Below are 23,772 nucleotides of genomic sequence, written 5' to 3' on the forward strand. Positions count from 1 at the left end.
TTTATTTTCTCCTGGTGATTGTTCGTTGCGCTAATTGAGTACTCAATCATAATGTTTACAGACCATCCTGATCTTCTTCCAAGACAGAAATACCTCAAGCATACTGTTGTTGTTGTTGTTTTTCTGCACTGAAATTGTTTGAGTCTTAATCCTGCACAGCAGCTTTTTTAAGTTCTAAGGATCATTTTCATTATATACTCTGATGTTTGAGGGGCGGTCGGGTAGCCTAGTGGTTAAAGCGTTCGCTCGTCACACCGGAGACCCGGGATTGATTCCCCACATGGGTACAATGTGTGAAGCCCATTTCTGGTGTACCCCGTCATGATATTGCTGGAATATTGCTAAAAGTGGCATAAAACGATACTCACTCACTCAACTTCAACCTGTAGTCTTGCATTAGATAAAATCAACTTCAACTATTTTCTATAAGTTTCAGACAATGGCTTTAGTACTTTTTTATGCCTTACATGGAACTTTTTCTGGGCAGCCTTAAAGGGCCACCCGTGGTTGATAGTGTGAACACCAACCCCTGTCACTGGGTCATGATGACCCACCATAGCAGGTAGGGTACACAGCAGTGTTCAGCAGATACCATAACACTCTTTCATCATTTGACATTGTCAAGGTCTAGGTCTGTTGATTTCCTGGTTTGATTCCAAGCTTTCTCCACACTCATACACTTGCGCAAGTCTCAAAGGCAATAATTATTAGTTAAATCATAATTTCTAATGAGTGAGTGAGTGAGTATGGCTATACGCCGCTTTTAGCAATATTCCAGCAATATCATGGCGGGAGACACCAGAAATGGGCTTCACACATTGTACCCATGTCGGGAATCGAACCCGGGTCTTCGGCGTGACGAGCGAACGCTTTAACCACGAGGTTACCCAACCGCCCCAAAATTTCTAGATTATGTGAATAAGAAGAACATGTTGTCCCTATAAGAGACTGGTGCCCTTAGTATTGTCCACATATCCAGACTTGCCAATTTGGAGGATAGAACTACGACACATCCATGGACTTACCATTCAGTACAGCCTTGGAGCATGGCTAGGGTCCCACCAAAACATTATAAATCTGCTGCATCACTTTGGGCTTTGAAATTAACGAGAAAGATAGTGATGGAACTGGAATGTGGCATTAAACTGCATTCACTCACTCACTCACTCAAAGGATGGAACCTGCACCTGTATTCCTACCTGCTCATTAACAATAGATCTCACTCCACTCCAGTCACTTCCAAAACGGGTGTACAGCTTTAACGGCAGTCAGCCATGTGTTCCTCGTTGTGAATCCATTCATAATATTAACAGATATACAACCATCCGTCCTTATCAGTGAGTAGGTCGTGGGCCTGGCGACCTCGAGAGCATGATGATATACACAGAGACCAACAAGTGGCTTGTACTGTTTATAATCTCCTGCCAGGATAAGTAAAGAGAGAGGTATAAGATCAGGGACATTCATTAGACGAAGGAAACAGAATCTAGGTCATTATATTGTGGACTAGTGCCACATGTTGCTGATGCGTATCCCACAAGCCTCTTCTCCTGTATCGCCATGACACCAGGATGATATTACATTGTATTAAATTACACAAACAATAAATCTGGATGAACATTACACCTATACAAACAACGAATTATTCTTAGCCCATTATTTATGAGATTAATTCACATTTAGTCTTACTTAATGTCTGCCTGTAATTTATGACAAGCATCTATTTGCATCAGTCTTATTCATTTTCAACCTATAACTTATATATTTTGAGGTTCACTTCCGCATCGGGTAACTCGTCTTTTGTGTTGACACTGAGATCCGATCTTACATCGTATCTGTAAACAATGATCATAACCCTGTGGGAAGTCTGGGTCAAAACTTGTTGCCATTACTCAGTGTCTTTTACCCATTTTATCAATTCAATCTGACAAAACTACAACAAAAATACACAAATTTCAAAATTGGATACAATCAATAATCTTTTAACAAAATACCTTGAAGCTAATATTTTATTCAATCTTAAGTCTGGTTTAGAACTTACCAGTACCCAATGTCTTTACCCATTTTATCAATTCAATCTGCCAAAAATACAACAAAAATACCCAAAATTCAAAATTGGATATGATCAATAATCTTGTAACAAAATAACTTGAAGCTTAATTTTTTATTCAAACAACCTAGCTATTCAGAACACAAATGTCTCAAGGCCATAGATGCCATGAAAGTATGTTGATTTCATATTCGACAACAACACAAGCAGAAGGAACAATGACCGGAGGCACGTACATGTCAGTGTGATTGGCAGCAGGAGCCAGATAGGATGGGAAAAGACATGTGTCCAAACAATAATGTCAAGTACAGGTTTCAAACACAGTAGACAGTTACCCAGTACCCCCCCCCCCCCCCCCCCCCCCCCGAGAGATCCTCGAGATCGCCTCGAGGTGCCCCCCTCTCAAAGAGCCATAAACAAACAGTGGGATCCACCCTTTCCTTGTTCCAGGTTTTATTACTGATGGTGTATACACAAATTATTGCTTATCGCTTGTATAATATTTGATGGTGTTATCGTGGGTGTTAACACCGCTCCTCACTTCTGGCACGTCCATGTTGTGGGTTTGAGAGGGGCACAAGGTCTTTGTTTACATGTAGGGATTCAAATGGTAGCCCTCTTCTTGGATTAACTTCAAAATATATAAGAGGTTTCAAACATATCTTTTTAATATCAAGAATTCTGAACTTGTAAACAAATGAAACAAAACAAGGAGCATTGTAACTGATTTTTGACACTACACAAGACAGTCCTGTTTTGTGTCTTTTAGTACTGAGGAACCCAGGGCCTGGTACTTGTGTTGAGAGAGGATATCTTTTATGACCACTGCCACAAAACACATTTTATATTCTGTGAAACGAGGAACTGTGTTATATAATTTTTTTGGTAGTATTTGTGACCAACCATGAGTTAAGGGACCTCAAGGTGAAAAATCGAATTTTGACTTTTCATTATATTTTAAAACTACAGTATCTTCAGAACACAAAAATACAATTCACAAGCTTTAATTCATATTTCATATGGCATCAAACATTTGGAGTCATTTTCCAACTTATAACTGTTTATGTAATAATTGCAGGTTTTAGACATGTCTGATGAATTGAAAGTAGACATGTATGCTGAAAGGTTTTGAAATAATGTTTTTATTACATCATGGAATAATGACAGAGAAATAAGATATGTTTGTACAGTCTGCACATATGGCGATCTTCACTGGAGTAAGTTGACATCCAGTTTTTTATGATGTCCTAGCACAATTGTATCCCATAAGGTCCTTTTTCTTCTGGAGGGTCACATATATTTGTAAGGACATCCTGTTTGTCCAAGTGGTAGGAGTGGATGATATTTATTTTTAAATACACCTCACTACAACTCTTGCTCCAAATATCAAGTGGCCACCCCTTAAGGCTGGTGCAGATAAGTCATAATGTTGTCATCATCAATGTTTCTCCGGAAAGTGAGGAGGGAGGCTTGTCATTTTACGCTGCTTATAGCAATATTCCAGCAATGTCACGGGGGGGGGGGGGGGGGGGAGAGACACCAGAAATGGGCTTCACACATTGTACCCATGTCAGGGATCGAACCCGGGTCTTCGGTGTGACGAGCGATTGCGTTAACCACTAGGCTACCTGACTGCCTCTTCCAAGAAAGAACAGTACGTATGAATGAATCATGATGGCACTACTTTCTGGATTAGTATCGAACACAATCAAAGGTGATGCTTCATGAGTATTTATAGGGAGGTAGGCTTGGATGGTTATCTAATAATTATGAACATTGGCCTAAAATGGATAGAAACCACACATTGCACCCATGTCAGGAATCGAACCTGGGTCTTTGACATGATAAGCGAACGCTTTAACCACTAGGCTACCCGACCTCCCCACCTGGAAATAGAGATGACCTCGGCAGATACATTATACAAAATAGAAAAGAAATATACCAGCAGAAGCCATCTCTTGAAACCAGACCCCTAAAAGCATTAAGGGCAAGTACCAAGCTAACAATGTCTGCCTCATTAAAGGCATGTACCAAGCCACGAAGTGACTCTACTGTATTAAAGGCCCATGACCAGATGGAGAAGCACTTGGATGTTTGTAGATTGTATCAGTCAGCAATAGAGGCACAAAAGGCACACTTGTGAATGTCATGAGATCTCAACTTTCAACCTGTGCATTATCGGCACAGACAAGCATGTTTGTTATCTCCCAAATGGATTCAAAGAGTGACTATTACTGTAATTGGTCGTAGATGCTATCTCCAGTGCAGGACATTCAACAAGCACTTGTACTTATGGCGACACCAAGATCATATTGGACTCCCAAACTGTATTTGTTGAAATGCTTATCTGCTTAAACAGAGTTCACATCTTGGATGACTAAGGCCTCTACATATCTGTAATTGACGTTGTAGAGATCAAGGCAGTTCTTGACATAACGGTGAGATCACACTGAAGTAAGAGACTCTATTCAGTATACTGAATCCGTGCTGACCAGTCCCTGTATAATCCCCCTAATGTGTAGTGCCAGGCAAGGTAACAAGAAGTACCTCATGACCTTCTGCTCTCTGGGCAGACGCTGTATCCACTAGACCACAGAGGCAGTCTATTCCTTTTGAGGACCGCTTTTGATGGTGCAGTATGGACAAACAGAAAGGTCTTGACTATTCTAATGAAACAAGCTTATTGAATTCATTTTTTGCATCAGAGTAATCTCTCCGTTGTCATAAAAAAATATTCCCATGGTGTATCAGCCATATCCTACCATTGAAAATATGTAAACATTCCATTACAGATTCATTCAAAATATATTCTGCTTTGACTGAGGTCGTTACTGTTCAAAATGCAACAAAATGATTGCATTCGTCATCTGACACTTTTCCCATGGCGTACGAGTATATAACCCATATCCCAGACTGCTGAAAAGAAAACTCTTTCAATGTAAACATTACATTACTGATCCAATTAAAATAATATTCTGCTTTGACTGAGGGATGTCTCAGGATAATTAAGCAGCCTTTTCATCCTTCCTGAACCATGACCCATAATGAATCCACATTGAACAATACTGTAGCTACCCACACCACATCTCCCAGCAATTGAAGCAAAACCTTGGCGATGTCATCTTGATAATTCTGTGATTTTATCAAATCCAGCATACCAGACGTCTGCCAGTCAACAGTAAGATCAAGACAGTCACTCAGTCATGAAATCTTGTATCTATTTATTAATACCCAGTATTCAAACCTGATGCCCTGTAAGTAGTGGTGTAACGCATGGACCTACATTTACACTGAGAAGGTATATATTTAAAGAGTAACAAGCTGTTGAGGCTATGTTACATTTCAATAGAGAGTCAGTTTATGCAAGCCTGACTGAAACGGGGACTGAGGTAACAATGACTTTGCATTTTTTGTCACATTATTTGTTTTATTGATATTTTCTGTCACAAACCAACATTTAGCTTCTAATTGATTCATGAAAATCATCTTTCATCCTTACCATTATCATCTTGTCTGTCTACAGACCCAAGAGCATATATTTAACAAAAGAGTCCCATTCTCATCCCAATCCCATCATCATTAGGGGTGAAACGATACAGCAAGGTCATGATACTATATGTATCATGATATATAGGTCACAACACGATACGTATCACAATATATAGGTCACGATACGATATGTATCACGATACACATATTTACGTCAAAACACATGGAAACTTCATGCCTAGAAATATTTTAGAGCGCGTTCAAAATGTAAAAACTACCTGTAGGCACATGTTCGTAGTGGCTATTTTTAGTAGCGAACTTGAAACCCTAATTACAACATATTTAGTGATATTTAACTGACAAAAATGCTGGGTGTCATTTTACGAGTAGTAAGTAATTTCTTTTAGCAAGTGTATCCTCTTGTATCAATACAGAAAAATAGGTATCGTGTATCGTTTCATCACATGAAAACTCACAACATCATTTCACCCTTAATTTTCATCCCCTCCACTCCACTTTTTTAAGCATTTATTTCACATACACTGTTAATTAAAACACTGCTAAACAAACCCTTTCCATACACTGCACAGCCAACATATTTTTAGGAGTGAGTGAGTGAGTTTTAATACTGCTTAAACAATATCTCAGTCATATAATAAGGACAACCACAAGATGGTAGATTGTTGTAACCTAAATGGCCCTTCACATACCCACATGTCCCAGGCAACTTGATAGGTCCAAATTAGGTAGACACATATAAATCAACAGTGGCAGACAAGGCAGCTGATTACTTTATCCTGACAACAGGCTTCAATTCCTGACAACAGGCTTCAACTCTTGAGTGAGTGAGTGAGTTGGGTTTAACGCCGCTTTTAACAGTATTCCAGTCATATCACGGTGTGTCAGCTTAATGTGGAAGGAAAGCCCGAAGTGATGCAGGCCTCAGACGTTTACCACTTCGGTGAAACCCACGAGCACGGGTATGGTGCTGACAAACCTAGAAACATAATCGGGGCGAACTAGGATTCGAACCCACAATCATAGGTTTCTGGCGTGCCTAAGGGACGCAACTCTGCACAGCAATTCAACTCTTGAAAACAGGCTTCAATTCCAGTCAACAGGCTTCAATTCCAGTCAACAGGCTTCAACTCCTGACAACAAGCTTCAATTCCTGACAACAGGCTTCAACTCCAGACAACAGGCTTCAACTACAGACAACAGGCTTCAACTCCAGACAACAGGTTTCAATTCATGACAATAGGCTTCAACTCCTGACAACAGGCTTCAACTCCTGACAACAGGATTTTAAAGTTACAATGTTCATGTGACCACACCACTACCCTACAATAAACACCATACTCTTATGATGATGACACATCCTGTCAAAAGGGGACATAACCCGGGCAAATTGGCAATATACCCGTGTTCGTTGGTGTTACCAAAGTGGAAACATGGTAAATGTCCAAGATCTGCATCACTTTGGGCTGACACACCATTATGTAACTGGAATACTGTTAAAAGCTGCGTTAAACCAAACTCACTCACTCACTCACTCTAAATGCCTATAAAAAACTCAAAGAGAGTACACATACTCTCCACTTAATGTTTCAACATGGTATATTCTAATTCATGGGAATACTTACAACAACACGAACAATCCCAGCTACATCCGGGTAATGTCCAGGTTATTTCCCCACAGGTAACACACACACACACACAGTACATCTGTACACACCGCCAATTTGACTTCCGTAAAGCTGTATCCAGGTGCTTATGAAAGACAACAGCTGACAATCTGCTAGTCCTTAATACCACGCAGGGGATAAAACAGTATTACTTGTCCGTGAACATTCAACCTGCGTTCAGATTCCGGAATAGTTGAGATATCTCAGTTGTGTGTAGTATTCCGCAGCACGTGTGGGTACACACAAGGAAGCTATCTCACAGCCACATACCCTGACATACCAAGGCTACCGGACTGGCCACACCAACTCAAGCAAGACGGTATGGTCTTTAAAGAAAAATATCAAGTACAGTATCATCTACTACACTTGAAGGACCAATACAAACAAGTTGTTTAGTTTATAGTGATTTACAGTGCCGTGTGTACTCCACATTCCGCGACATGCTTGAATGACCTGCCACAATTGTTAGCAAGCAGAGCTTGACCCCAGAACAGTCTGACAGACTGGACCCGAACATATTATCAGCAGCATACCGAATCAAATCGTGCCCATTAATTTGGTCATTCTGTTCAACAGACATGCTTAAAGCTTGTTCGGTGTGTGAGGTGGGCTCGTGGCTGCTGTATGGGTGATTGTATCCACATTGTTAGTGTGAGATACCCTCTGGCTCGGTAAGCCTCCATGACCAGTGTCCTCAAGGTGTAGGCTGTTATTGTTACTGACCCCACATTACTACAGAGAAGGACAGAGAGTTTAGGATTGTTTGGAAATAGAAAAAAATGACACTTTAAATAGAAACTCACCTTTGTTTATATTAAAATTTGTCCAAAATAACAATTTACGTATTGAATAGAATACTTGAATAGAATCATCACCAACTTTCTACAGCAAGTTCCAAATATTGTTTAGCCTAGACCTATGGCAAATTCTTCAACAGAAGTTATTGTTTATGTATCACAAACAAACAAACAAACAAACAAACAAACAAACAGGAATGAGACGTTGCTGAACAGGCACAGTGGGTTAACACATATATTATGCACTAAAAGTAATTTGTTTTTAAACATTTTTTAAAACATTTAATTAGGTTGGATGAAATTTAGATTTTTCTAAAACTTCATAATATTCATATCAGTGTGCTAGTTTTTAAACAAATAAATGATTCTTTACGTGTATAACTTCCATCAACTTACTGCAATGTTTCCATTGAGACATCACAATGCTATAACATCACACCATGAGATGGCAGGAGGACTAGGGCTGGGACGAGTCCAAATTTACTAATCTATTTACTTCTTCCTGAACAGGGCGGTCGGGTAGCCTAGTGGTTAAAGCGTTCGCTCATCACATCGAAGACCAGGGTTCGATTCCCGACATGGGTACAATGTGTGAAGCCCATTTCTGGTGTCCCCCACCGTGATATTGCTGGAATATTGCAAAAAAGCGGCGTGAAACCATACTCACTCACTCACTCACTACCTGGGTACCTTCCCCGCTATTAACTGACCCTACCTGGGAACCTGCTGGGGGTCTCAAAAGTTGGGTACAAAATGTCCGATTAGGAATAGATTCACCATAACCGTGGACAAAATGTATTTAGATACACGTATAAAATGATCTGGTCATGCATGTACACTGAACTGGACTGAAGTTTTATCTTTATTCAAACATATAAAAGTCAGAAAGAATGCCTACATAGTCGAGAGAAATGTAAACATTATTGACTTGTAGTGTAACCATGGAGTTCTAGATATTTTTTGCCATTAAACAATATATCATGTAACTTGCCACGGGTCCGGGTAATCCTGTGGGTACCCGGGTCCTTCTCAGTACCCACCCAACCTGAGTACCCGGGTTACCCATCCCAGCCCTACAGGACTCACATCTATGGATTGGTTGGTTTGTTTTTTAACACCGCACTCAGCAATATTCCAGCTATATGACGGCGGTCTGTAGATAATCGAGTCTGGAGCAGAGAATCCAGTGATTGACATCATGAACATCGATCCACGCAATTGGGATCGATGACAAGCATCAACCAAGTCAGCGAGCCTGACCACCCGATCCCGTTAGTCGCCTTTTACGACAAGCATAGTCACCTTTTACGGCAAGCATGGGTTTGATAAAGACCTATTCTAACCCGGATCTTCACGGGTCCACATCTTTGGAAGCAGAGAGTAACACATGCTGTGTCCTAGCTTGCATGGCCGTTGTTTGAAATGTAATGGAGAGATCATGACAATCTGTTCATTCTACTTTCAGAATCAACAGATTAGAGTGATATTTCTGACTTAAACCATGTTATGGTTGATACATAATTTATCTATAATTTTGCATAATAACCTACAGCTGCGTCAGTTTTACTTGCTCAAAATGCCGGTTTAGAATGGCAAGTGAATTCCTGACTCAGAATCAACTGCAACAACAATAGCGTGACGTCCTCATAATGGATTAAGAAATGTTTAATCACTGACGATGTGAGTTTTAGTCTATGATAGTCAGCTGCATTCAATGATATCATTTATAGCTTGTCTGGAAACATGTTAAAGGTTCAAACTGCACCTTGGTATCGGCAGGCTATACCAAAAGACTCAAAATTTGTAAGACTCAAGCATTGTAAGAAAACTTCCTGCCTGAGGGTCTATGCATGAGGGTCAAGATAACAGGTGTCAAAGTATCTCCCACTTCAAGATAAACTAACTCATTAAAAGATGGTATAAAACCTGTCAAGATATGCACAGGCCTCAAGGTCAAAGGCCAAGATAAAGGATGCTTACTGTAGTCCATTGACCCCAGGCAAACAACCCACTACATCCAGTTCACTGACCACCTAACAATATTTTGAGACATGCATTTATTTAATTTGGTTGGAAATGTGTGGGGCATTGGTGTTCATTACAGGTGCCAAATTGGAATCAGATTTTTTCAATGTGGCCAATATTGGTATTCAGCAACCCATGCTTGTCGTTAGAGGTGACTATCAGGGTTAGGTGCTCAGGACAACAGACATGGCATTGAAATATAAGTGCATAGATTGATCTTGATGACATAGGTTTGAGAGAACACGATTTCTCAAATTACCAAAAAGCAATAGGTCATACCCCACTAAGTGTTTATATGGATATATCTTTCAATGTCGGGCTGGGACGGGTAACCCGGGTACCCACAGGATGACCCGTAGCCGTGGTTAATCATGTGATATATTGTTTAAGGAGAAAAATTCACTGCTATAACTCCATGGTTACCTACAAGTTGCTAATGTTGGCATATCTTTTTGACCATACGTGCATTCCTTCTGACCGTTATATGTTTTGAGTAAAGATACAGCTTCAGTCAACTTCAGCGTATGCATGACCAGATCATTTATACATGCATCTTAAAACTTTTTGCCAGGGGTCCAGTAAAACAATTCCTAATCAGACACTTTGTACCCAACTCTTGAGACCAACAGCAGGTATGCAGGTAAGTTTGGGTAATAGGGGGTCGGTTACCCGGGTAGTAAATCTGGACTTGTCCCAGCCATATTTCAATGCCATGAAACTCTTTTCATACAGACTGGTTCCTGGATATATTTGCTTTGCAGCCCGTTTACATTAGGTAAAGACACATTTTTAGACTATTTATTCTACCAGTAATCAATCTACTTTAAGCCACCAGAAATGTTGGCATAATCCTTGAGCCGGTTAAAAAAATTTCACATGATCTCTCGATGGGACAAAAAAAAAATCATAATATGAAAGATTTGAATTCCTATTTTCAACATTGTCGAAATCTGACCTTCAAAATGCTAAGAATGTTTTCACTACGTCTACATCATTAATGTAAAAATCTGACACCCTCATATCCTTGTCATTTCTCCCCCATCAAGTTACAGCAACTGAAGTTGTTTCTATTCAGCAACAGGCGTTTACCTGGGTTTATGTTTTTTATCGTCCAAGGCGACAATACGGGGGTATCTGGCTGGCGACCTATGGCACGCTTCACTGGATTTCCAATGCTAACAAACCTTATAGGACCTTATTGATGGCGGTTCTGATGTGAGATTGAAGTCACCTACTGACACCCTGAACTTGAGAGTGTATTTCTTATGGGAAAAAAATTATCAGTTACATGTGACAAGCAATCTAGAATTTTAACGAGTCTAATGACTCAAACAGTCCAACAGGACACACAGTTTAAATTATTTGCGTCTATTCAGAGTTTGTATGTGTACAGGATGAAATATTTTGTGTCCGATAAAAGCCTGAAGCACTACCTATTGTAATGGATGTTTACAGTAGAGTGTGTCCACCAACCTCATTGGTCAAGAATCAACAGTGTCCACCACCGTTTACCTGTTTACTTTCCCAGATTCCCTTATACCACACTATTGACTGACATTACCATAATTTGTTACAAAAATAGTTCCAACTGTCAAAAGTAGGTCTTATAAAAACGCCACCTTAATTACCAACTTGACGAGCAGACAGAGACCCCACAGAAACAGAACAATGGAGCAAGCTACAATCAACATGGTGACACTGTGCAAAGATTTGGTACCAGGTCATTCATGATAGACCCCAGTACACTAAGTCTCTATATGTATCAGTGGAAGGGCACCTGCTACCTGAGTGGGTCAGTTTGACCGAGACTGACCAGGGTGTTTATCCCGATCTCAGCACCTCTGTGTTAGCGAGACAGACAACAATGGGGCCTTGTTCCTGACACGGGGATCAAAGTGTTGGACACTAGCTGGACGTGATATTGTGACGTAACCCTGGACAGGGCACACTTGTTGGGGTACAATGACACACATTGAGGCAGGCCACCAAATCCTCGTTTTCGCTGTCTCTTACAAGCACCCCCTGTACTGTACTTGTACTGGCGACTTTATACTTCTCACCCGGCATTCCAACGTGGTTCAACATGTAGGAACTGATTGATTTCTGATGTTAATGCCACTTACGCCATGGTATATAAAGATATATACCCCCAGATAGTTATAGAGGGGCAATGGGTTAGCCTTGTGGTTAAAGCTTTAGCTCGTCACTCTGAAAGCCCAGGTTCAGTTCTCCAGATGGTTACACTGTCATGGACATGATAGATTAACTATAGCCACATGAAAAAATCAGGTGTTCTTTAACTTCTTTTGAATAGCATACTTCCTGACGAACAAACTGTGAAATTCCTAAAATCATTTAAGGCAGTACTGGTGCCGATTGAGATATAATGATATATAACTGCCTCTGCTGATTTTGATCATATATTGAATGTCATTTGAAAATATTCCAAAAATATTCACTTTCCCATCATATTCTAGTATTTCCCAATCATTAGTGCTATATTGAGAGGAACTCCACAAGATCAGACAGATTAGCTATCTGTAAATGGCAATGAGACAGCCTGTCTCTGTGTGGCATGTGCCTGCTGAACTTGGTACATGAAATAACTCATATATCTGTTATCAAGATGGTATATATCACGATATATCACACCTCTGGGAAAATACTTGCTCTGAGACCATTAGGCCAGATGAAACATGGATTAGGTTTACATTTCACACTAAATAATAATGATGATGTATTGGTGTCTACGTTCTTACAACTGGTCCTTATAACACTGAAGTTGTCGATGGTTGAATAAGATATGCTATATCAGGCAAATCATATTGTGTCTTTTCTAGAACTTTGTTTTGAGAATGAATGGTCAACAGTTGTCATTGGTTGAATAAAATGCTATTTCAGGCCAATCGTATTGTGTCTTTTCTATAACTTTGCTTGGAGAATGACTTGCCAACAGTGAATTGTGAAGAAGATGCTATTTCACACCAGTCATATCTTTTGAAAAGAATCTTGCTTTCGAAAATTAACTGCCAACACATGACATGTGTTAGCCTCCTTGGTAACAAGTCTAAGTGTAGAAACATTTCTGGACACTTGGAATGCAATGATTTATATTTGAGTAATATATTTAAATTATTTGGGTAATCTACATCTTTATTGCTCATATATCATGTTAATCTAGCACATTTCCAGACTCATAATCCCTTCTTTCAAACACAGCCAGCATGAATCACAGTGACTTATGACATAGCCATCACTGCTGGTGATGTCTGCCACTGTAGCAGATACAAAAAGTGGGATTCACTTGGCACTGAACTGAGATCTTTCTGTGACAAGTGACCATGCCAACCACAGGACAAAGTGAATTATTCCACTGTTGGCACCATTGCTAATAGAACTCTGTAGCAAATAAATACCAAATGAGGGATAAAAACAATTAGACTTGGTGTGAAATGGAACCACACTATCCAAAAAATTGTATACTACTCAAATGAAGGTAAGGACCCCCTGATTCTTTCATAGCGCTACAGTTAATCTGTCATTGCATGACAGAGGCATGACAATAGTAACATGAATGAATGAGTGAGTGAGTTGGGTTTAACACCGCTTTTAACATTATTCCAGTTATATCACAGCATGTCAGCTTAATGAGGGAGGAAAGTTTCATTATATCATCTGGAGTTAAAAGTTACAGGTACCCATCTCAGAATAAGTAAACTTCTGCTTGAAACCGAAGTCAGTGGGTTACTTTAGGCCCTTTACTGAGGCTTGCATTTTGGTTATTTCCCATAACAAGTATGAAGTCAGTTGTGGAGAGGTAAAATTTTGGTTTAACGTCGAGTTAAAGTTTCTTTCACTTGTAGAGCAATGTGCATGTAGATGGCTGCTTGTTCTTGTCCAGATCTTGGGCTTAATGTTGCCTTCAAGTTTATTGCACTTCTGTAGAGACAGTACATGCATGCATCTGCTCGTACTAGTTTGAATCATGCCAGTTTTATAGTGCTGGCCAACTGTGATACCATGCATGCCATATTGACATATTCCCCTACTCAAACACAGTATACTGACTCATGCTTTCAATCACCGGTTTGCCTTGTCCAGACTCAATTATTTAGTCCCCAAAATAGTGTTATATTATTTATAAATATGTAATCCACAAAATAAAAAGTAAAATCCAGATGGAGCCCAGCTGATACTGCTTCATTCTGAGCAGAGACCATAAAATAATTATGTTATGGTTTCTGTTCTAAGGCAATCTAGACTTGAGTTTGATTCATTTTTTAAAATTCATTCTATCGTGAAGACTTTCAGCTGGAATATGGCAGACAGTTTGTGTACAGCAATATTCACCCAATGACTCTAAACAAGAGGCCAACATGGCTGGTTGTTTACTGACCCTATACAACCGATCTGAGGAGTGGAACACTGCAGACAAGAGGAGACGCACACGTGTACTTATGTAACCTGGGCTCCCTCCCCTGGCCCAGGTGTGGATGAGGGGAGAACTATATCAGGAAATGATTCACAAAGAACTGTGAACCAACATGAGAGGACATGTGCTTCCCATTGAAAACTTGTGAAACTGAAGATACTTCTGTAGGTATATGTAATGGGGACGAGTGATGTCTCACATGTGGCTGTTGGGTCACAACGTGCAGACATGTAACTACCAATATAGCTGGCTCTTTTCGTAAATGTTCAGCTCTGAAACGTTCTTTAATGTAAAGTAAAGTTGCATGTATTGAACAGCTTAACACATCATTGGGGGTGGGGGGTGGGGTGGGGTTCTTAGCATGCTGATGACAAGTTTTATTCCTCTCGAGAATATGAAATAGTTCATCTGAAGAGGTTCATTACAACTTATCAAAAAGCATTTCCAGTGTTTTATTATGCTGGTGATCAGTGAGAGTAGTCGTACCTTAATTATCATGACGACCATACTTGTTGGGTGCATGGAGATCTGAGGAGGATTATATCATGAACACTCAAACAGAGACCAGCAATTCATGAAGACACCATCTTATTGATAAGGACAAAATTGGAACCATAACATGAATGGAAATGACAACAATGTTCAAGACACATGAGAGGCACTTGTCAAATCTTTCTTCATCTTGGTTCTAGAAACTCAGTTATGAAGAAGAGGTTGACAGTGTCTTCAAGAGGCATCAACTTGGAAAGTATATATGCACTTATATATTCATTTGTTATTCATTTATGCAATCCCATTCTGATCTATGGTTTATAAATGATGTTTGATTGTTTGTTTGTTGTTTAATGCCTCACTCAGCAATATTCCAGCTATATGTCAGCGGTCTTTAAATAATCGAGTCTCGACCAGAGAATCCAGTGATTGAAATCATGAGCATCGATCCACGCAATTGGGATATGATGACATGCCTTTTACGGCAAGCATGGTAGTTTCTTGACTAAAATATTTTGCAAAGTTACACCACCTTCTCCAGTGTGAGCATTTAGCCTCACAAGATGGGTATGATGATATGCTAACTCAACCAGTTCAGTGGTTGATAGTGTGAGCATTTAGCCTCACAAGATGGGTATGATGATATGCTAACTCAACCAGTTCAGTGGTTGATAGTGTGAGCATTAAGCCTCACAAGATGGGTATGATGATATGCTAACTCAACCAGTTCAGTGGTTGATAGTGTGAGCATTAAGCCTCACAAGATGGGTATGATGATATGCTAACTAAACCAGTTCAGTGGTTGATAGTGTGAGCATTTAGCCTCACAAGATGGGGTATGATGATATGCTAACTCAACCAGTTCAGTGGTTGATAGTGTGAGCATTAAGCCTCACAAGATGGGTATGATGATATGCTAACTCAACCAGTTCAGTGGTTGATAGTGTGAGCATTTAGCCTCACAAGATGGGTATGATGATATGCTAACTCAACCAGTTCAGTGGTTGATAGTGTGAGCATTAAGCCTCACAAGATGGGGTATGATGATATGCTAACTCAACCAGTTCAGTGGTTGATAGTGTGAGCATTAAGCCTCACAAGATGGGGTATGATGATATGCTAACTCAACCAGTTCAGTGGTTGATAGTGTGAGCATTAAGCCTCACAAGATGGGGTATGATGATATGCTAACTCAACCAGTTCAGTGGTTGATAGTGTGAGCATTAAGCCTCACAAGATGGGTATGATGATATGTTAACTCAACCAGTTCAGTGGTTGATAGTGTGAGCATTAAGCCTCACAAGATGGGTATGATGATATGCTAACTAAACCAGTTCAGTGGTTGATAGTGTGAGCATTAAGCCTCACAAGATGGGTATGATGATATGCTAACTCAACCAGTTCAGTGGTTGATAGTGTGAGCATTAAGCCTCACAAGATGGGTATGATGATATGTTAACTCAACCAGTTCAGTGGTTGATAGTGTGAGCATTAAGCCTCACAAGATGGATATGATGATATGCTAACTCAACCAGTTCAGTGGTCGATAGCATGAGCATTAAGCCTCACAAGATGGGTATGATGATATGCTAACTCAACCAGTTCAGTGGTTGATAGTGTGAGCATTAAGCCTCACAAGATGGGGTATGATGATATGCTAACTCAACCAGTTCAGTGGTTGATAGTGTGAGCATTAAGCCTCACAAGATGGGGTATGATGATATGCTAACTCAACCAGTTCAGTGGTTGATAGTGTGAGCATTAAGCCTCACAAGATGGGTATGATGATATGTTAACTCAACCAGTTCAGTGGTTGATAGTGTGAGCATTAAGCCTCACAAGATGGGTATGATGATATGCTAACTCAACCAGTTCAGTGGTTGATAGTGTGAGCATTAAGCCTCACAAGATGGGTATGATGATATGCTAACTCAACCAGTTCAGTGGTTGATAGTGTGAGCATTAAGCCTCACAAGATGGGTATGATGATATGTTAACTCAACCAGTTCAGTGGTTGATAGTGTGAGCATTAAGCCTCACAAGATGGATATGATGATATGCTAACTCAACCAGTTCAGTGGTCGATAGCATGAGCATTAAGCCTCACAAGATGGGTATGATGATATGCTAACTGGACCAGTCCAGTGGTTCATAGTGTGAGCATTAAGCCTCATGAGGTGGGTGTGATGACATGCTTACTCAACCAGTTCAGTGGTCAATAGTGTGAGCATTAAGCCTCATGAGGTGGGTATGAAGACATGTTACATAAACACAGCCAGGTTACTGAAAGGAGAGATGGTGATTTCACTTTCCAACAGAACTATAGGAGCAAATTGCTCCAAGGTACTTAATGATAACAGAATGGAGATATAATACCCTGGATAACTGAAGATGAGGTTGCAAATTACCTTTTTGTCTCCATGATGCTGCTCTGCGTCTGGCTCTTTATCACAGCAGTCACTGTCAATGCAACAGTAGCGATATCCTTCCTTGCTGGACTGCCGACTCAACTCCCGCGACGGGCGACCGCTACCCTCTTCCACGACACAACTATCCTTTTCTCCGCCACTTGAATGATTTGAATTTATCCATTGGGAATTGTTGTTAGATTCCTCGCTTTTGTTACCTGGCTTCTGATTGGTCACGTTATCAACACGTACATCCTCGGCAATTTCACGTTTTAAGTCATCGGTAACATTTGATATGGCCTCACATATTTCCCCCTGAAAACACAAATTACATCATTGTCAGCAATGTCCATGACATGTCATGGTGAATTTCAAAGTAGTACAGGATCTCTTATATCCTGGGGGTGGTGGGTAGACTCGTGGTTAAAGCGTCCTCGTCATGCTGAAGACCCGGGTTCGATTCCCCACATGGGTACAATGAGTGAGCCCATGTCTGGTGTCCCCTGCTGTGATATTGCTGGAATATTGCTAAAAGCGACGTAAAACCATACTCACTCACTCACTCACTCACTCACTCTCATATCCTGATCAACAATGTCTCAGAAAAATTATGGTGAACTGACGTGAGGTGAAATAGTGTTTAACGTTGTCTTCAAGTTTATTGCACTTACGTAGCAACACATGTGTGTACATCTGCTTGTACGAGTCTGGAAAAATGCCAGTTTTATTGTGCTAGCCTACTGACTCCAAGCTAACTTGGCCATGTTTTATACCCTCAATGCTGAGCGCCAGGCAGGGTAACAACAACTTTTGGTATGACATGGTCTGAGATTGAACCACCGACCTTTCGCTCTCCAACTAGACTACCTATCAAATAGACCACGAAGGAGGCTAACATCATTGTGGAGTTTATCACTGGCCAGTGCAGTGACGGTACCTCATCATACTAAAATCACAGACCCTGGTCATCTGTAAGTGAATTGTTTTTGTTGTTCATAGCAATATTCCAGCAATACTGCCTTTCTGGGAAAAGAGAATGAATTTCATGCACTGTGCCATTGTTGGGAATCGAACACTCGTCTGTGGACAAATAAGCAAACGCTTTAACCACTAGGCTACCCAACTACCCCACAGGTAATCAGTGATGCATATTAAGCAGCAGGACAAAGACGCCTATTTTAACTTATTTTTCTGCTTGGACCCAGATGGCCTCACATGAACGTTTTCTGGAGCCATTGATAACATTTAGGAGCCATTCTAATTCTATTAATCAATTACTATCTTAACAAGTTAACAGTCTTGAAATATACTGCTCCACTCCATGGGAGGGCCGAAAACAAGTTCCCTCAGTTCCATGTGCCTCGTTCCTAAGTTTCCTGTTCCACATTTATCAGTGTCAATTTCTGATAACAAGTGGTTCTCCTGTGCCACTCCCAAACCCCAGCTGGCAAGCTGTGAGACTTACACAAGTCTTTAGGCATGACAAGAACCCACAGTGAGATATGTCACATCTACATTTGTAGAACATGGGTTCTCCTGCAGCTGGGCTGATGTTATCACTTAATTATGACAGAATCCCAACACAGTTTCAGGTTTTGCTTAAAACACATTTTAACAAACCAGTCCTCTCATGGATACAACGAGGGCACCCCAGCCCCCACCACAGTTTTTCCAGCTATATGAGAGCGGTCTGTAAATAATCGAGTCTGGACCAGACAATCCAGTGATAGACATCATGAGCATCGATCCACGCAATTGGGATATGATGACATACATCAATCAAGTGAGTCTGATCACCCGATCCCATTTGTCGCCTTTTACGACAAGCATGAGCTGCAGCAGACCTAATCTGCCCCGGATCTTTTACATTATGCCTTAGTAAGGTAAGGTAAAGTATATCAATGCAGAGAGGGGCTATAAGACATATTATACAAGCATGTCCAACATAATGCATAGCAACCTGAATAATTCACAGGACTTCCTGCCTTCAAACAAAAGTTCCACAAATAAAAGAATATTCCCAATAAATGTACCCATCTGATATGTTTAAAACATCCAGATGGGGATAAGGATCACAGATTGAGGATGCTACGTAAGGTTGAGAGGAGAGTTCATCTGGCCAGGTCATACCAAAAGACGTTAAAAGATGGTACTTGTTGTTACCCTGTCTGGCACTCGGCATAAAGGGGCTAAAACAAGGACTGGTCGGCTCAGAGTCAGTATACTGTCTCTGAGTGGGGTATTCATGTTAAACTGCAGCATGGTATTTCAGTGAGCTAGCACTATAAATCGGCATCAGTCCGGACTAGTACAAGCAGCCACACAAACACACACACGTACATGCACGTTGCTATATAAGTGCAATAATCTTGGACGCGACGCCCATTTCACCTCACCTCATCTGGCCAGGTGGCTCATCAGGTCGAGAGGAGAGTTCATCTGGCCAGGTGGTGAGCCACCGGCACAGGGGCCATGTGGTCAGCATTCTTCACGACGAGAGCATCCACTTTAGCGACTACTGACAAACATGGGGCTGTTACCCCAAACATCTTCAGGTAGGTCATCCATGATGGAAACTAACATGCTGCATGTTGCTTAACCACATAAGGAAGATATACATTACTTACTGCGTCGTCTAGACCAACACATAGTCTGTGAAATCTTTTATTACACAATAGATTTCACTGCTAAAAAACTTAAACAAATACTGTTAAGTGTTTGCTTCCATTGCTAATCACCTATCAGTGTCCATTATCTGTTGACACGTTTAGATATCTAATTACTTTTGTTGTTCTTACAGGTACATATATATGCTCTCTGCCTCATCGCATTCATTCACCTGATGAAGGAATAAGCATATACTCTGAAATGTGTTCCTCATAATAAAGAAGTTGACATCCATAAACTCTCTACCTTAAAACAAACAGTTTTCCTGATGCTGATTTCATATGTGGCATAGAGCTGGCTAGACTTGCTTTTTACATATATCTAGAGTGGTTTTGTTTTCCTACTCTATATGTCCCCGGTATTCCACAGTCATGGTGCAGGACTTAGGGTTGTTGTGCAAATAACAGTGTTCAATTAATGTCACCTGTAATTATTACCCTCATACCTGCCTCGACTACGACAGGGATGCTCATATACATGTAACTAAGTATATACATATATAGATAATTGAATCCGGTAGATATACATCCTGATCCAAAACCCAACCTCATCATAACATATCTGTACCCCATGTTACGTCTTGGAGGATTATCAATAGATGCATTGTCATGTACAAAATATAATCAATTATTGCGTGAGTGAGTGAGTTGGGTTTAACGCCGCTTTTAACAGTATTCCGGTTATATCACGGCGTGTCAGCTGGGTGTGGGAGGAAAGCCCGAAGTGATGCAGGTCTCGGATGTTTACCACTTCGGTGAAACCCACGAGCACGGGTATGGTGCTGACAAACCTAGAAACATAATCGGGAGAACCGGGATTCAAACCCACAATCATAGGTTTCTGGCGTGCCCAAGGGACACAACTCTGCACAGCGAATCGTGGCGCCTTAGACGAGTGGGCCACCCGTGCCCCCATATAATCAAGAAAGAGAATCTACTCTCCAAAAAATCCTCAATCATCATGAAGAATTTGGACACTTGCACAATTCTCAATATTTTTACCAACATTTACCCAGAAATAATCTCCAAGATCTGTTCTCATTTCTACAATTTTTACTAAATTTCTTCTATGGACAGCATTACCAAAATTTTGTCAATTCTCATGTTTCCATATCATTACATTACATTTGTTTTAAAATGACATTGTATGAAAGTACCTCCTTTGTATCTGGAATGTATCTGTGTGTCTTGTAGTCACGGTGTATATTTGTACAATATTGCCACTGCTTCTCCATGGAATGTTATACAATAAATATCTTACACATTTACAATGTTCATATCAAAACGTTGTCATGTTGTACACAATATGTCAAATTATGACCCTTTCTGAAACTGACACAGTTGATATTGGAGACAAAATGGCAGGAACATTTCTCCAATAACATCCAGCCATGTCAGGGAGATATGTATTTCACTTGCCAGATGGTTTTATTTAAGCTTTTGCTTTGAGAAAGTATAATTAGAGTTAAAAAGGGAAAATACCAGATTCAAATATTCAACATTAAAGACAGGGTCTGTTGAAATCTTTGGATAAACCTACCCATAGTCATACATACTGTCACACATCACATTTGTGTACATTCTGCTATTGAAATTAAGTGTGTGAGTGAGTATGGTTTTACGCCGCTTTTAGCAATATTCCAGCAATATCATGGTGGGGGACACCAGAAATGGGCTTCACTCATTGTAACCATTTGGGAATTGAACCCAGATCTTCTGCATGACGAGCAAATGCTTTAACCACTAGGCTACCGCCAATATTGAAATTAAGAACACTTTTGGTAATGAAACTATAATAAGATAAACCTTCTAAGAAAAAATTAACATTCTGTAAAAGCCGATAATGCTTCTATCAGAATCTCTGGCATAAAATGTCAATAGCCAGAGATTAAACAGTTGTGATTATCCGACGAGAGATTCCACTGGGCATAAAAGGCAAAATAGCAGTGAAAAGTATATGAATGTATTACTGAAAATCAGTGACAACACCAGATGTTAAAAGTTAAGCATGTCCTTCCCTACCAGTTGCATACATATCTACACACGTATACTGACACACACAAAACACAATAACAACCTCACTATATTCATGTTTTAATGTCTTCCCTTCACTTGTTTTTACATGTATTATTTTTTAGTGAAAGGAAATGTTTAAGTGACAACACATGGTTCTCATTTACAATTTCACTTTTAACACGAAGCTTATCTTTATCTACCTTAGTGAGGAAACTGATGCCTATATTTGTCAAGATATCTCCAGTGATAACCAGCATCAGCAGCAGGCAGCACTCTGATTGGCTGCTGCACAGCGCTGCTTGTCTGCCATGGTGAAATGCATGCTATACCAGGTGGGATGTCATTGCCTTTATTACTTCAAACAAAAACTATTTCTTCCTACTTAAAACTTGATGCTTTTTGTAATTTTAAGCTTTTTCTAATTAAAGGTTCAGAGAAAAGCGATAAATGAGTATAGTCCCTGAATTCTTCCCAGTCTTACAAAAATCTGAATTAGTTTCATGGTGAATAGTATTTCGTTACTGTAATAGATAGGTGAGTTTGTCTTGGGCCCCATTCGACAACGCAATCTCTATGTTTTTCTCATTCGACAATGCAATCCCCATGTTGTTCCGAACGCCCATTCGACAATGTAATCTCTTTTGTAATCTCATTTTGTTCCCATGTTTTCCATGTTGTTCACATTAGACTTACTTGAAACATAACTACCATACTTTAACATGGGCATACAACAGAAGTTGCTACTATATATCATCACTATTATATGCAGGTGTATGTACGTGTGCATCTTCCCGAGGCAAGGGCGTTAACTGACTATAAAATTCCAGCATCTGGAATTTCTGGGCTAGATGGCTATTACGAGTTATGTGCCTTCTATGTCCCTCCTATTGACCAATTAGATTCCCTCTCTCATTATGCTTCAAACAAAATTGCAGCACCAAATCAAGCCTATCTGATCGAAATCAAAATCTATATTGTGATAAACGGATCTTACCTCGCGAAGCGCATCAGCTCATTTGAGCACCATGATTAAAAACATGAAAAGATTTTGAAAATATCTGTCAATGCCCAGTTGGTGGTACATATACTTTGCAAATCCTGCATGCGACTGATATCTGCACGGCAGTTTACGAACAGGATGTCAATTTTGTTGAGTGATTTTGATTGGACTATGCACAGGCTCATTAGTCCATCCAAAATATAACGCCATTATTCCATTATTCGGCAAGGGTGGAAATTGGACTTTTATAGTCAGTTATCTCCCTTGCCGTAGGAAGATGGAGTGTGTGTGTCTGCTTGTACTTGTCTGGACGAATGCCTGTTTTATAGTGCTATCCTGCTGAGATGCTGCAGTTTAACATGGATACCCACTCACACACAGTATACAGACTTCGAACCAATCGGTCGTTGTTTTAGCCCCTTAATGCCAAGCGCCAGGCACGGAAACAGCAAGTTCTTCTATCATTTAACATATCATCTTCTAAGTAACAATGATCAAATGATTTTACAATGATAAAAAAAATATATTTATTTCCTGAATAATCTTTACATCTGTCTAAACAAGACTACACTTTCGGTGCCGCAAACTGGTCCAGCTTAGCCAGATTTCACTGTCCATGCTCAGCTTTTTTGGTTGTTGTTTAACGCTGCACTCAGCAAAATTCTGCCAGGCAATCCAGTGACTGATATTGTGGACAACACAATCCACGCGA

The 23,772-nt window shown here is 40.2% G+C and overlaps 1 protein-coding gene across 4 annotated transcripts in view; it reads right to left on the bottom strand.

Moving 5' to 3' along the window:
• LOC124146016 (rho GTPase-activating protein 7-like) overlaps positions 1–23,772 on the bottom strand; it is a 242,761-nt gene that overhangs the window by 136,141 nt on the left and 82,848 nt on the right. For 3 of the 4 annotated variants that reach the window (XM_046516031.2, XM_046516032.2, XM_046516033.2), the window contains one exon: positions 17,379–17,693. In XM_046516031.2, coding sequence (XP_046371987.2) covers positions 17,379–17,693 — 315 coding nt within the window. Of the gene's footprint in view, positions 1–7,182; positions 7,531–17,378; positions 17,694–23,772 lie in introns of those variants that run through there. The other variant, XM_046516037.2, reaches the window with a different exon arrangement.

Source organism: Haliotis rufescens, unplaced genomic scaffold, assembly GCF_023055435.1.
Source record: "Haliotis rufescens isolate VD_foot unplaced genomic scaffold, xgHalRufe1.0.p SCAF_7, whole genome shotgun sequence".
NCBI classification, from domain to species: domain Eukaryota; kingdom Metazoa; phylum Mollusca; class Gastropoda; order Lepetellida; family Haliotidae; genus Haliotis; species Haliotis rufescens.